The sequence below is a fragment of the Galeopterus variegatus genome, unplaced genomic scaffold, assembly GCF_000696425.1.
Source record: "Galeopterus variegatus unplaced genomic scaffold, G_variegatus-3.0.2 Scaffold812, whole genome shotgun sequence".
Lineage (NCBI taxonomy): Eukaryota > Metazoa > Chordata > Mammalia > Dermoptera > Cynocephalidae > Galeopterus > Galeopterus variegatus.
Genome location: NW_007726923.1, coordinates 240678 through 255491, shown reverse-complemented (window position 1 = coordinate 255491; position 14814 = coordinate 240678). Strand labels below are relative to the sequence as shown.

At 48.1% G+C, this 14814-nt stretch overlaps 1 protein-coding gene across 1 annotated transcript in view; it reads left to right on the top strand.

Moving 5' to 3' along the window:
* The window catches only part of UNC45B (unc-45 homolog B (C. elegans)), a 30655-nt gene that overhangs the window by 3940 nt on the left and 11901 nt on the right, over positions 1-14814 (top strand). Inside the window, exons 5-14 of the mRNA XM_008572624.1 lie at positions 646-813; positions 1385-1553; positions 4717-4887; positions 6732-6903; positions 9800-10100; positions 11126-11220; positions 11410-11551; positions 12200-12340; positions 13229-13356; positions 14475-14541. Of these exons, the coding sequence (XP_008570846.1) occupies positions 646-813; positions 1385-1553; positions 4717-4887; positions 6732-6903; positions 9800-10100; positions 11126-11220; positions 11410-11551; positions 12200-12340; positions 13229-13356; positions 14475-14541 (1554 nt within the window). The remainder of the gene's footprint in view (positions 1-645; positions 814-1384; positions 1554-4716; positions 4888-6731; positions 6904-9799; positions 10101-11125; positions 11221-11409; positions 11552-12199; positions 12341-13228; positions 13357-14474; positions 14542-14814) is intronic.

The following is a 14814-nucleotide window of genomic DNA, read 5'->3' as shown; positions in this document are numbered from 1 at the left end:
TCACACAGCTCACAGGTAGCAAAATCAGAACTTAAACCCAGGGCTTTAAGGTCTCATCTAGTGCTCTTTCTGCCTACCCACCTTCTGCCTTTCTGAGAACCCCTACAATCTCAGATTCTCCTGAACAGGTGAGGGAAAATTTTTAAAGGAAAATGATTCTCCATGGAAAAGCACTTTATTTCTCTACCTTTTTCTAGTCCTTCTCCGTTAGCATGTACACACAGTTTCATTTTAACATAAATGCAATCAGAGTGAACATATGATACTGATTCTGCTTACCAATGTTCTTTCCAAGTGGCTCTGTAGTCTTTTTACTTATGACTTTAATGGCATCAAGTTGGTCTTTCTGCAAGTTATTTTGTTTCTTCTTTTGAATTATGTTCCTGGGCTTGTTCCAGGAATAGGATTATAAAACAAGATAGTATATAGATGTTCTTTATTTTTTTGATGACTGGCTAGTATGGGGATCCAAGCCCCTTGACCTTGGTGTTATAACACCACACTCTAACCACCTGAGCTAACCAGCCAGCTCTATAAAGATGTTTTGAAGACTCCATCCTTGCACCAGCCTCTGTACTTGACCCATGGTCAAGGCTTGGCAGTCATACCTACCTTGTGACCCTCACTTCCTCTTCCCTCCTTCAGGCTGCCAACAACCTCATTGTCCTAGGCCGTGAGGAAGCGGGGGCTGAGAGGATCTTTCAGAGCAACGGAGTTGCCCTGCTGCTACAGCTTCTGGACACAAAGAGGCCTGAACTGGTGCTGGCTGCAGTGCGGACCCTGTCGGGCATATGCAGTGGCCACCGAGCTAGGGTGAGGGCCTGGGGGTTGGGGTGCTTGGTGCAGATGGTTTCTGGTGCAGGGATCTGGAGGGTGACACATGGGCAGGGCTGTGACTGGCATAAATAGAACCTGATACAGGGTCTAGAGAGTTCCCTTCATCTTGGTTGTATGCCCCCAGATTCAAGAGAGTGCTCCAGTCCTTTTTCCTTTGGGCTGGAAATGGGTTTGACTAAGCAAAGATTAGGTTATTGAAGGTGATTTATGTGGAAGAGCTGAATGCAAAGACTATGATATTTTGCATGTCTTCACAGTAAGTCTTTGGAATCCAGTGTGTATTTCACACTTACAGCACATCTCATTGTGGTCTCACCACATTGCCAGTGCTCAGTAGCTGCACATGGCGAGTGACTAAACCTCTGCAGAAGGGCACGGCTTGTGTCAGGAGCCTTCCCAGACTGTGGGCCCCATGAGGCATTGGCTGCCTGGGCTTATTTCCCTACTGCACAGGGTGGCATGGGGGTGGTTATCTCCGAGTTCCTAACCTCCCGGCAGCTGGAAGGAGGGGCAGGGCAGTTGACGGTGGCTCTTGCTGGGGGTCTAGGCCACAGCGATTCTGCACACAGTCCGGATAGATCGAATCTGTAGCCTCATGTCCGTGGAGAATGAGGAGCCATGTCTGGCCATCTGTAACCTGCTCCAGGCCATCATTGACTCCCTGTCTGGGGAGGACAAGCAGGAGCATCGAGGGAAGGAGGGGGCCCTGGTTCTAGGTAAGAGACATTCTTCAGTGTTGCTTCAAGGGGGTGGGGGAAGGGAGAGTCAGTCACCACCTCAGACTGGGCAGTCCCTGCATGTGGAGGTGGCTCGGTTTCACTTGTATGTGTATTTTCCGATTAGAAAAGCAGCAGAGGCATAGCAGCAGTATTCACAACAGCCAAAAGGTGGAAACAACCCAAGTGTCCATCAGCAGGTGAATGGATAAGCAAAATGTTGGTAGATGCACACAATGAAATATTACTCAGCCTTAAAAAGGAAGGACATTCTGACACATGCTACAACCTGGATAAACCTTGAGGACATTATGCTTAGTGACATAAGCCAGTCAGAAAAGGACAAATACTGTATGATTCCACTCATATGAAGTACTTAGAGTAATCAAATGCATGGAGACAGAGAGAAGAATGGTGTTTGCCGGGGGCCAGGGGAGGGGGAATAGGGAGTTATTGTTTAATGGGTACGAAGTCTCAGTTTTGCAAAATGAAAAGAGTGCTGTGGATGGATGGTGGTGATGGTTGCACAACAGTGTGAATATAATTAATGCCACTGAACTGTACACTTAAAAATGGTTAAAATGGTAAATTTCATGTTTATGTATATTTTACCACAATTTTTAAAAAGTAGCAGACGCTTACTGGAGAAATTCAGAAAAATATATAAAGATGGAAAAAAATACCTGTAATCACCCATTCAGATAACCACTGTCATCACTACCACGTGTATGATTTCTATCTTTTTTCTATCCATCCATATAAATATCTATTTAACAAAAATGAAATTCTGCTGTGGATGGTTTTATTTTTTTTCTTCACTGAGCATTATATTAGTATTGCATACCCTTTAATGTTCTTTAAAAGGCTTCCCTTGATTTTAATAATTATTCATTTCACATTTACTTCCGACGTATGTGCACATACACCCTCCTGCTTCTTCCCGCACAGCCAGGTTCTAGGCATCAGATTAGAAGTTCCTGCTGTGGCTGGGAGGGTCACAGAGGCAGGTTCACCTAGAAAATTTTATTTTAAATATTTCATAATATTCCCTCATGTGGAATGTATCGTAGTTCCTCAACCTGCTTTATTTTAGCTTTATCTTTATTAGAGATTTAGATTGCTTCCAATTTGCATGCTTATAAAGAACACTTCAGTAGCCATTCTTTACATAAATCTATGTTTGCTTTTGTAATTATGTCCTTGGGACAAATTCCTAGAAGTAGGAGTACTAGGTCAAAGGCTACAAAGATAACTAAAATTGTTTCTCCATCTTACCTTCCAGTTTCTTTCTGAGAGAATGCATTAATTGGACTCTCAAGTGATGATGTCCCTATTTCAACACATTCTCACCAGATTTGAATATTACCATTCTTTTTTTTTTTTTTTAAAGATGACCAGTAAGGGGATCTTAACCCTTGGCTTGGTGTTGTCAGCACCACGCTCTCCCAAGTGAGCTAACCGGCCATCCCTATATGGGATCCGAACCTGGGGCCTTGGTGTTATCAGCACCACACTCTCCCGAGTGAGCCACGGGCCGGCCCCGAATATTGCCATTCTTAAAGATATTTTTCTATTCAGTAGATTAAATTGACCTTGTTTGAATTAAAAAAAAAAATTACTAGTGAGATTGATCATTTTTCTTTATCTTTATTGTGCAACTTGGATTTGTCTTCAAATGATTTGTTCATGTTGTTACCTATCTTTTCTGTTTGGGTGTCAATGTTTTTCTTATTTGTTTATAAGAGCTCTTTAAAGGTTAATAATATTTTAACCTTTTGGAGTCCTGGATTCTTGATGTAGCTCTGACTTACTATTTTAATGGTCAGCAAGTCACTTGCCTTTTCTGAGCTAGAATTTTTGGAAGGTCCAAGATGGCCTTGCTTGTATGGCTGGTGGTTAACTGGAGATGTTGGTGAGAAAAACTTGGTTTTTCTCCTTGTGGCCTCTCTAGTGGCCAGCTTGAGTTTCTATAAAGCAGGATGGCGGAACTCTAAATGGACAAGCCTCAGTGTGCAGGTGCTTTCTTTTTTTTTCTGACCGGTAAGGGGATCACAACCCTCGGCTCGGTGTCGTCTGCACAACGCTCAGCCAGCGAGCGCACCGGCCACCCCTATGTAGGATCCGAACCCACGGCCTTGGCGCTACCAGCGCCGCACTCTCCCGAGTGAGCCACGGGGCCGGCCCTGCAGGTGCTTTTTAAGCCTCTGGTTGTGCCACAAGTTATGGACCAACCCAGGGCCAGTGTGGGAGGAGACCACCAAAAAGCATGAATATTGAGAGGTGCGCTTCATTGGCAGCCAATAATGTACAATCTTCCACAATTTCCTTGGGAAGTAGTAAGTTGTTGGACATCTCTGCTGCAAAATTCTTCCATATGTTGATTTCAAACCTATCTCCTTGTAGCTTCCACCCACCTCTGTCCTAATTCTGCCTTCTGGAGCCTCACAGAATAAGTCTGCTATCTCACCCTCACAACAGATTTTTGTCTGAAAAGAAGCTATCATGTCTACTTATGTCTTTCCTCCTCCAGGCCCCATTTCTTCAGCAGTTATTTATCTGACATAGTTTGGAGATCTTTACTTTTCTGCCTGCTTGCCTGCCTTTGCGCTCCATGCTAGGTTGAGAACAAACACATCTCTAAGTCTCAGGGAAATCAGACAGAAAACATCAGGAAAAGGCATTTGCCTTTTAAGATCCAGCAGTGGGAGGGGAAGTCCTGGCATCACAGGCAAAGGCTTGAATTCTGGCTTCCAGCGTGCCTGAATCTGTGGGGAGTGAAATGCCTGTAAGGTGTGTACGTTTCCTCTCTGGAAAACATTTTATTAAATCAGTTTGTTAAAGACTACATGAAGCGTCCCTGGAACTCTGCCAGTCATTGCTGGGAGTGAAGAACTTTCTAAGAACCAGAGCTGATCAAGGACGGAGTGGACTGTAATAGAAGTCACTGTTGCGAGCGGCTGGAGGACCCCTTGGGTGGGTTGTTTAGAGATTTCCCTCCCTTTTGAGGAGTGAGATGGGCAATACTATACTCTCCTCGGAAATGCACATATCCAGGAAGCCTGGATACAGTATTTCCAGAGTCTAGAATCCTCTGCTATTCCTGGTACTGTATATCTGAGACTCCCTACTCCTCTCTATTTATCCCTGTTTTCTCGTTTCTCAGACTCCAAGAAGGACCTGAAGCAGATCACCAACCACCTGCTTGACATGCTGGTCAGTAAGAAGGTATCTGGCCATGGCAGGGATCAGGCACTGAACCTCCTCAATAAGAATGTCCCCAGGAAGGACCTTGCCATTCATGACAACTCCCGTACCATCTATGTGGTGGATAACGGTGAGGAGGCAGGAGGGTTTGGGGTTCACTCAAGCCTTGTAAGTGGGTGTCAAGATACCAGGCACTGAGCAGAAAGTGGAAGAGGTGAAGCTCTTGTCTGGAAGGATTCTTCAGTCCCAAATGAAAAGGCGAGAGAATGCATCAGCATAGTAGAATCCACCAGTGGTCTGGTGAAGGTGTAGGTCAAGGCTCCGAATTCACCCAAAACATCTGGGTGGAGTTACCTAACAGATGCGGGCAAGTGCCAAAACCAAACAGGACTCCATCATCCATGGGATAACATGCCAGAAGTCTCATGGTTGGTAAAATACTTCACAGGTCCTCGAGAAGGGAGAAAATGGCTTAAGTATATTTACATAAAGCACAGTAAAAATGTTCTAGCAGGTAGTTACTAAATTTGTCAGCTCCAGGGTGTTACCCCTCTCCTAAACAAACTTCTTTAATTGTTCCGGAATCACACCTGCAGCTTTATCATCTGCTATGGTACATTGTCTCACAGGTTTTATGACATGTAGACTATATCTTGTTCTAAGAGGTTCACATCGGCCTTTACTGGCTTAAAATTTGTTGTGTTTTGATACTGCATTTCCCTTGTTTGGTTTTCACAGATCTCAGCAGAGCACATGTGCAAGTGCTCAAACATTAACACATTGCTCTAGTGCTCGAGGCCTGCCCCCTTCCCCACCCCCATTTTCCCCCAATTCTGGTCTTCTCCCCCCACCCCAACTTTTCCCCCAATTCTGGTCTTCTCTGCATAAATTATGAAGGATGAGCATCAACAACAGACCTCCAGACCTCGTCTGTCTGCACTAGGATCTAGGCTCAGCCACGTGATTTATGGGATGGGGCAGGTGGGGAGCAATATTTTTTGTTCTATTTCTTTGTTGAAGCGCTCCAAAATGAACAGCACTTAAGTAAAAAGAATGTGGGTTTTAAAATTCTGGTATACTCATGCAAAGCTGCAATGTTGAGGTATTAAATGTTGTGCAAACTGGGCTGGGAGACACAGGCCAGCACTGGAAGATGGCAATAATAATTTCTAGCCAGTAAGGTTAGTGTTGGGATTAAATGAAATAACACGTATAAACCTCTCAGCACATAGTAAGTGCCCCAAATAACTTCCAACCCTCATTTTGCTGGGGTGAATCACCCTATCCATGGTGTTATCACTGTGCCTATCACACCTTATTGTCATTTTTATGTCTGTTTTCCGTACTGCACTGTGAGGTCAGAACCTAAAAGGTGCTCATTTATTCATTCACTTATTCAACAAATACATGATTATTGAATTAGCCTGATGGATGGAGGAAGCCATTGAAGATTCTTCAATAGTAGAGATGAGAATAAATAGCGAATGGTATTTATTAAATAAATAATAGCTATTTACTGAGTGATAATGTTATGTCTGGATTGGCACTAGGCAGTTTCCACACATTATCTTATTGAGTCCTAAAACTCTATAAGATAGGTAGCATCATTCCCATTTTACAAATAAAGAAACTGAGGCCTGGGGAAAAGAGAGTATAAAGTAACATGAAGAAGATTATAGATCAACCCATGCAATGCAGGCACTGGTAGAGTTCTCTGAGGTCAACTAGTTTTGATTTTGTAAATGTGAGAACAGAGGCCTGTAGAGGAGGTGAAATCCTCAAGGCCGGGGGGAGGCGGATGTAGAACCTGGGTCTCCTGACCCCATTCCAGTGCCCTTCACTCTGGATAAACCACGTGTTGCCTAAAGACAGGGCTGAGGAGAAGCTGGTGATGAGACATGACTGAGCGAGGGGGTGTGCTTGTGAGGACAGGGCCCAGCTGCAACCTCACCCTTGCCGCTGTCTCCCCTGCAGGCCTGAGAAAGATCCTGAAGGTAGTGGGGCAGGTTCCAGATCTGCCGTCCTGCCTCCCCCTGACCGACAACACCCGCATGCTGGCCTCTATCCTCATCAACAAGCTGTACGATGACCTGCGCTGCGACCCGGAGCGTGACCACTTCCGCAAGATCTGCGAGGAGTACATCACGTGAGTTTCCTGGAGGCCTTGCAGAGTCCAGCTCGGTATTAGTTATCTACAGCTGTGTAACAGATGATCCCCAAATTTAGTAACTTGAAACAACAAGAATCATTCATTATTTCACAGTAGCACAAGAATTGGGGGTGGTTTGGCTGCTTAGGTTCTAATGCAACCTGGCTCAGGTTCTCATGAAGTTAGTGGTGTGCGGGCCTGAGCTGTAGCCACCGGAAGGTTTGACAGGGGCTGGAGGGTGTTCCAAAATGGCACAGTCACAGGGCTGGCACGTTGGTCTCGGTTCTTCTCCATGCAGACCTCTGCACAGGCTGCTAGAGTGTCCTCACCACATGGCAGCTGGCTTCCTCCAGAGTGAGCGACCCAAGAGAGAGCAAGGCAGCGGGGCAATGTCTTTGTAATGTAGCCTCAGAAGCCACACACCATCACTTCTGCTACGTTCTATCTGTTGGAAACAGGTCATCAAGCCTGGACTACATTTAAGGAGAGAGAGTTAGGTTTCACCTTTTGAAGGGAGGAGTGTTCAAATATTTGGGGGCATTTTTATTTTTATTATAAGATGACCGGTGAAGGAATCTTAACCCTTGACTTGGTGTTGTCAGCACCACGCTCTCCCAAGTGAGCAACCGGCCATCCCTATATAGGGATCTGAACCCGTGACCTTGTTCTTATTATTAGCACCACACTCTCCCGAGTGAGCCACGGGCCGGCCCTGGGGGCATATTTTAAACCTACTTCTGGCTTCTGTGGTTGAAAGGAGCAAATGTCGGGCCGGCCCGGTGGCGCACTGCTACAGTGCGCCGCTTGGGAGTGCGGCGGCGCTCCCGCCGAGGGTTCGGATCCCACATACAGACTGGCTGCTCACTGGCTGAGCGAGGTGCGGACGCAACGCCGAGGGTTGCGATCCCGTTGCTGGTCACGAAAAAAAAAAAAAAAAAAAAAAAAAAAAAAAAAGAAAGGAGCAAATGTCAGCTTGTCAGGGAAGGAGGCCTGGCTCTGTCAAGACTTTAAGAACCACGTGGCTTTGCAGAGACTAGACAGGCCCCTCAGGAGCTAGAGTTCCTGGGTCTCCTTGCTGCCCCTCCATCACCACCGTAACTCAGATGCTTCTCTGGGTCTTCTTTTCTCTTTTTGTGTCCTTTCCCTTCTCCTCCCACTGCTATGTGGCCTTTTAACTCTTTATTCCAGTGACTCTCAAACTTGTAAATTATTCAGATTTCTGGGACACTCACCCTTGACTCAGTTTTCTGGGGCGTGGCTCTGGAAGCTGCTGCTTACAAGCGCCCCAGGTGAGGCAGGTGGGTGAAGACACTACCTTTGCTCTGCTTTTCCTTTCTCTCTGCCAGGGATTGACAAACTTTTTTTTTTTTTTAATATTTCTGTAAAGGGCCAGAGAGTAAATATTTCAGTCTTTGTGGGACATACAGGTTTCTATCATGTATTTTTTTTTAATGCAAACCACATTTTTAGCTCCTTGTCAACTCCTGCTCTATCTTGAGCTTCTATTAACCCCTGACTTTGGTTCACTTAAAGCTCCTCATGGTTTCTCTGTTTGTCTACCACAGCTCCAGCTTTTCCTGCTAACTTCTTGAATCTCTCATGTGGGCCCAAATTGAGTTCCAATAACTGTCACCCAGCTAGTCCTTGCTTGGGCAAAGCTTTTTGATAGGGTCCCCCACCCCCACTTGAGTCAGCCTGTGGAATGCTGAGTAGGTGGGGTCACCACCTTCAACAAATGGTGCCTGACACTGCCCCTAGGAAGGGGGTAAAACACTCTGCTTCGTCAGGGGCCAGGGCCTGTGTGGGTTCAAGAACTAGTTGGCATCAGGTACCAGCTTAAAGGACAGACCCCAACTAATTACGAAAGACTCAGGGTTTTCTGGGCACTGAGTGGGCAGATGAGGCACAGGACACAGAATGTCCAAACTGGAGAGGCTCCAGAGCTTCTAAGGCTGACCCCTCTACCCCCGAAGGACTTGCCCGAGGTCACCCAGCAGTCAGAGGCAGATATGGTACCAGAGCTCAGGTCTCGGACTCTTGGTGTGGAATCGTCCTGACAAGTCCATGCTGCTGCCTTTCATTTATACAGATTTGCACTTCAGCTGTGCACATCTGCCCTGACTCCACACACCACACCAACCTGGGCAGGACACAGAAGCATCAGAAGACATGCCACTCTGATGTCCCCATGCAGAGCTACTGCCCTGGAGTAGCTCTTCTGAAAGCAAGGTAGAAACTCTCACTCATCTAGCCTACAGCCTTACTGAGACCAGAGCACCAGGCCAGGTTGCAGAGCGAGACAGTCTGCCAGACACCCCGTGAGGCCCTTTTGTGTTGTACTGTCCCACCAGACACCCCAGCTGCTAGAAAGGCTGTCACTGGCAGCTCTCAGCTGTCACCTCTCTTTGGGACTTGCCTCAGCTAAGGAGAGCTGTCTCACTCTCACCAGGACAGCTGGCACCCAATGACTCACCCTAACTTGGAACAACTTTGAAGGGTGTCCCAGCTCCAGAACTCCTCGCAGGCTGAGGCTTTGCAGTGACAGCACTGCAGCCCAGTGCCTCCCTCTACCCAGTCCTGCTTCCATCTCTTCCTAAGAGCTCTCTCTAGTAAACTCCCTGCATCTCAACCCCCGCATCAGAGTGTGCTTCCCAGAGGACACATCCTGTGACACATCTGTTATGTCATTTGTCCTCACCAGAATTCTGAGAAGTGGAAGTATCATCCTCAGTTTACGGAAGCTGAGGCTCAGAGAGGTTCAGTGCATTGCCCAGCATCACACAGCACATGAGTGGTGGGACCACGATGCAAATCTAAATCTGTCTGCCTCCAAATCTCATTCTTTTCACCTCCTTGAGCCAGTTCTCTTGATCGCCCTTGTCCTCTGCTTTAGGGGCAAGTTCGACCCCCAGGACATGGACAAGAACGTGAATGCCATCCAGACAGTGTCAGGGATCCTGCAGGGCCCCCTTGACCTGGGCAATCAGTTACTGGGGCTGAAAGGTGTGATGGAGATGATGGTGGCACTGTGTGGCTCGGAGCGTGAGGTGGACCAGCTGGTGGCCGTGGAGGCCCTCATCCATGCCTCCACCAAGCTCAGCCGAGCTACCTTTATCATCACCAACGGCGTGTCACTGCTCAAAGAGATCTACAAGACCACCAAGAACGAGAAGATAAAAATCCGCACACTGGTGGTGAGTAGGCTCGGTGCCACCCACCTGCCTGGGACCAGGGACACCAGGGTGTATGAGGCATGGCCCCTAACCTATAAGAGAGGATGCTCGACAGGGGCACCCAGACCCATCCACAGGCCCCACGGAACAGGCTGATATGCAAGTGGCTGTGAGGACCTACATTCAGAATGGGACACAGTGCTGCTTAACCCTGAGGACATTCGCCTCCATGCTTATGAACCACACTAACCCAGATGAGCTTTCATCCAGAGAGTATTTTCAGAGAAAACTCCAAAACGTCCTGTGAGGACCTACATTCAGAATGGGACACAGTGCTGCTTAACCCTGAGGACATTCGCCTCCGTGCTTATGAGCCACACTAACCCAGATGAGCTTTCATCCAGAGAGTATTTTCAGAGAAAACTCCAAAACGTTAATTAATCAGTTTCTTTATGTCACATATGTCACACTTTGTTTCACTTTTTCAATTTTCATTTACTAAAATTATTGTCATTGATCTTTTTTTTTCTTGTAAACAATGACAGTAAAGATTTGAGTCATTGATCTGGTATTTTATTAATATTGATTTTTTAAAAACCGATTTACAGAAGACATTTTTTTTCCAACAAAAGTTTGATTTTTTTCTGGGTCAAGTTTGCACATCTGAATTTTTTACCCATAGGATATGATTTTTTTTGCCAGTCTTTGTGCCATAATTAGTGTTGCCATTACAGTTTCAGATATGGTCAGCATTCTCTTGTGCTGGTTTTTCAAAATGCCAGGCACAATGCATCTGTGAGCTCAAAATGGTAGGGGAAAGGGATAGGTAACAACCTCCAGCTTTGTGGGCACCTACCCCAACCTAAGAGCATCAGGGAAGGCCTCTCAGAAGAGGTGACCCTTGAGCCGAGTTTTGTGGTACCCATAGAGGAGCAACCAGGCAGAGAGAAGAGGCGAAGTGTTCTGGCCACAGGTAACTGCTTGAGCAAGGCCTTGTCCCCTGCCTTGCTGTCTCTGATCCTGCGTGTGTCTCCCCCGCTCCACAGGGACTCTGTAAGCTCGGCTCTGCAGGAGGCACAGACTATGGTCTCAAGCAGTTTGCTGAAGGGTCAACAGAGAAGCTGGCCAAGCAGTGCCGCAAGTAAGGGGGTTGTATTTCCCAGGTCCTCTGTCTCTTCTGGGCTTCTGCACATAGGTCTCTGGGGGGTGCTCTAGTGGATACCAGATAGCAAAAGGCTCCTCACCTGCTGTCCACTATGCTGACATCACTTTGCCCCCTTGACCCAAGCCCTGGCACCCTTCCCCAGCAGCTGTCCCTCGCCTCTTCCAGGTGGCTGTGCAATGCATCCATAGACACCCGGACCCGGCGCTGGGCAGCGGAGGGCCTGGCCTACCTCACACTGGATGCTGATGTGAAGGACGACTTTGTCCAGGACATCCCTGCCCTGCAGGCCATGTTTGAGCTGGCTAAGGCAAGTGTGGCCCTGACCCCAACCTCAGAAAGGATCTACAGGACCCAGGCCCACAGGAATTAGACCCCTGTGTCCTTATCCCAGCTCTATCGGTTATCCGCCATGTAAACCTGGATTGGTCATTTCACTCTTTCTGACCCTCATATTACCTGACTGTAAAATGGACTCAGGACTCTTCACGCCTTCTGGCAGTGGGAGAATGGACAAGAGGGCCCTCAAGAAGTGGCCCTGCCCTCCTTCCGAGCCCCTCCCAGATGCCTTTCCTCCTCTGTGGGGCCAACTCCCTGGCTCTTCTCCACCAGCAAAGGGAGGAAGAAGTGTGCGAGGGATTTCCACCAGCGCCAGCCCAGAGGATGTCCCGTTCCCACCCCAGTCGGATGGGAAAGTGTGAGGGACTGGGCTTTTGAAAGAGGCCCAAAGTGAGGAGCTTTGTGAGAAGACCCCTGTTCATACCCTTGGGGTGCTGCTGAGGGTGTGGTGGACACTTCTGCCCATGCTTTATGAGCAGAGCTCTTCTTCTCCAGGATGAGCCCCACCAGCCACACTCCTCCAAACCAACCTGCCCCATGTGGGGGAGCTGTCTTGGAAGCAGAGGTTTGTTCTAAAGTTTCCTTTCTGCCTCCCCCCTACCCCACCCTTTGCCTCCAGACCAGTGACAAGACCATCCTGTACTCCGTGGCCACCACCCTGGTGAACTGCACCAACAGCTACGATGTCAAGGAGGTCATCCCTGAGCTGGTGCAGCTCGCCAAGTTCTCCAAGCAGCACGTGCCTGAGGAGCACCCCAAGGTGAGTATGGGGACGGCTCGGGAGGGGGCCTGCGCCACCGGACCCCCAGAAGAGAAGTAGTGGAAAGAACAGTGATGTCAGTTTCTGTGCAGGGTGTGTTTGGGAGGGTTTGGGATAAATTTACTGACATACCGAGGAGGATGATGGTCAGTTTCCCCACTGGGTGGCACTCGTGTTTTTTCTTTGTTTTCATTTTCTATCTTGGAAAAACCCAAAAATGTGCAGTCTGAGAAAACAAATGGAGCCATGATAAACATTTTGATTTCATGGATATAAGGCAGTTTTATTTCATATTTCCAACACTTACAAAAATTCTATATTCTGGGATATCTGAATATGGGGAGAAGTATGTTAATCTCTTATTGCTGCTGTAACTCACGGCTAAAAACAGAGTAACCTAAAACCACACAAATTTACCTTACGGTTCTGACAGTCAGAAGTCGTAAAATCAGTCTCACTGGGCTAAAGTCAAGGCTTCGGCTGAGCTGGTTCCTTCTGGGGGCTGCAGGGGAGAATGGATTTCCTTGCCTTTTTCAGCTTCTACAGGCCACCTGCATTCCCTGGCTCGTGACCTTGAATCACTCCAACCTTTTACTTCCTTTCCACTGTCACGTCTCCTAGTACTAACTCTGATGAAGACCCTTGTAATTATATTGGACAATCCAGGATCACCTCCCAGTCTCAAGATCCTTAACCTAATCACATCTGTAGTCTCTTTTGCCATGTAAGGTCACACATTCACCGGTTCTAGGGGATTAAGACGTGGACATCTTTGGAGGCCATTATTCAACCTACCACAAGAATTCAGAAATGCACCATCTTTAGTTCCAATGCAGATTGGCCTAGTGCCCAGGTGCCTTCCCCATTGCCCCCCTTTCATCTCCACAGGACAAGAAGGACTTTGTAGACATGCGGGTGAAGCGGCTTCTGAAGGCGGGTGTCATCTCCGCGCTGGCCTGCATGGTGAAAGCGGACAGTGCCATCCTCACTGACCAGACCAAGGAGTTGCTGGCCAGGTGTGGCTGAAGTGGGCCAGGGCTGGGGGCTGGGGGCTGAGGGGACTGGAAGACAGGAGGCTGGGCAGGGAGATAGAAATAGTGGGGGACTAAAGGAGGAGATGAGCCTCTTGTGGGCCCGAAGAGGGACTGAAGGGGATCAGCTTTGAAAATGGCACAGTGGGCAGGTCATCAAAGGTAGATGTTCCCATCAGGACGAAGGAGGTCACTGTCCATTCTGGTTACCTTGTTCCCAGAGATTAAAGGCATTGTGCAGCCTAGTGGGGAGGCAGACAAGGTCACAGTCACAGTACAGTGCAATGGGTGTCGTGATGGGGAAGCACAGAGGGTTGTTTGCAGCACAAGAAGTGGCACCCAACCAGCCAGACTTCAGGGCAGGTGGGTGGGCAGCCAGGAAGGCCTCCCAGAGGATGTGGCAACTCAATGGAGCCCTGAAAGAAGGAAAGGAGCCACCCAGGTGCAGGTGAGGGAAGGGTTCCAGGCAGAGGGAATAGCATATGCAAAGACAGTGAATTTGGGGTTCTCCTGCAATACATCTGGAGCATGGAGTGCACAGGAGGGAGGTGCTAGATGAGGCTAGAGAAGACGCCAGGGCAGATCGTGGAGGTGAAGAGCTCCTAGGTTGTGGGCAACAAGGAATCATTGATTATCTCCCTGAATAAGGATGGGTGGCTCTTTGCAGTCTTGCTTGGTCTTGCTTCCTCCCCAGCCACTTATGTCCATAGCAGTATCTTCCCAAGGTGACTAATTCTGGGCACGGGCATATAGGTTGCATTTTCTTTTTTCTTTTTTTTTTTTTTTCATTTTTGTCTTTTTTACTGACCGGTAACGGGATCACAACCCTCGGTGTCGCACCCGTACCGGGGACCGGCAACGGGATCGCAACCCTCGGTGTTGCGCCCGCACCGCGCTCAGCCAGTGAGCGGGAACTGGTCTCCACATGGGATCCGAACCCTCGGCGGGAGTGCCACCGCGCTCCCAAGTGGCGCACTCTCCAGTGCGCCACTGGGCCGGCCCATAGGTTGCATTTTCCAGGGTGTCACTGGCTCTGACTTGTTGGCCTGTTGATGCCTGGGAAGGGGTGTATTAAATGTTCTCCTTTATTCTTGGCTTTGAAGGGTATTCCTGGCACTGTGTGACAACCCAAAGGACCGAGGCACCATTGTGGCTCAAGGTGGTGGCAAGGTAATTGGGCAAGATAAGGACCTAGAATGTGCTATGCTGGGGAGGAGCACTGTATGTGTGCACGTGGGTGTGTGCATCCTCCTTGCTGGCCCAAGAATAGTGTACTCCCTGCTCCAAACCAACCTCCTGAAATATGGTCACTCAGTTATCTGTGCTGTCTGTGCTCAGAGCCCCAAATCCATTTCTGCTTGATTTTATGATGTGCTGTAGGATTTGCTTTAGAATCCCCTCTGTCCTCTTAGCTATTGTAAGGAAGCCCGGTGCAAAAATAGA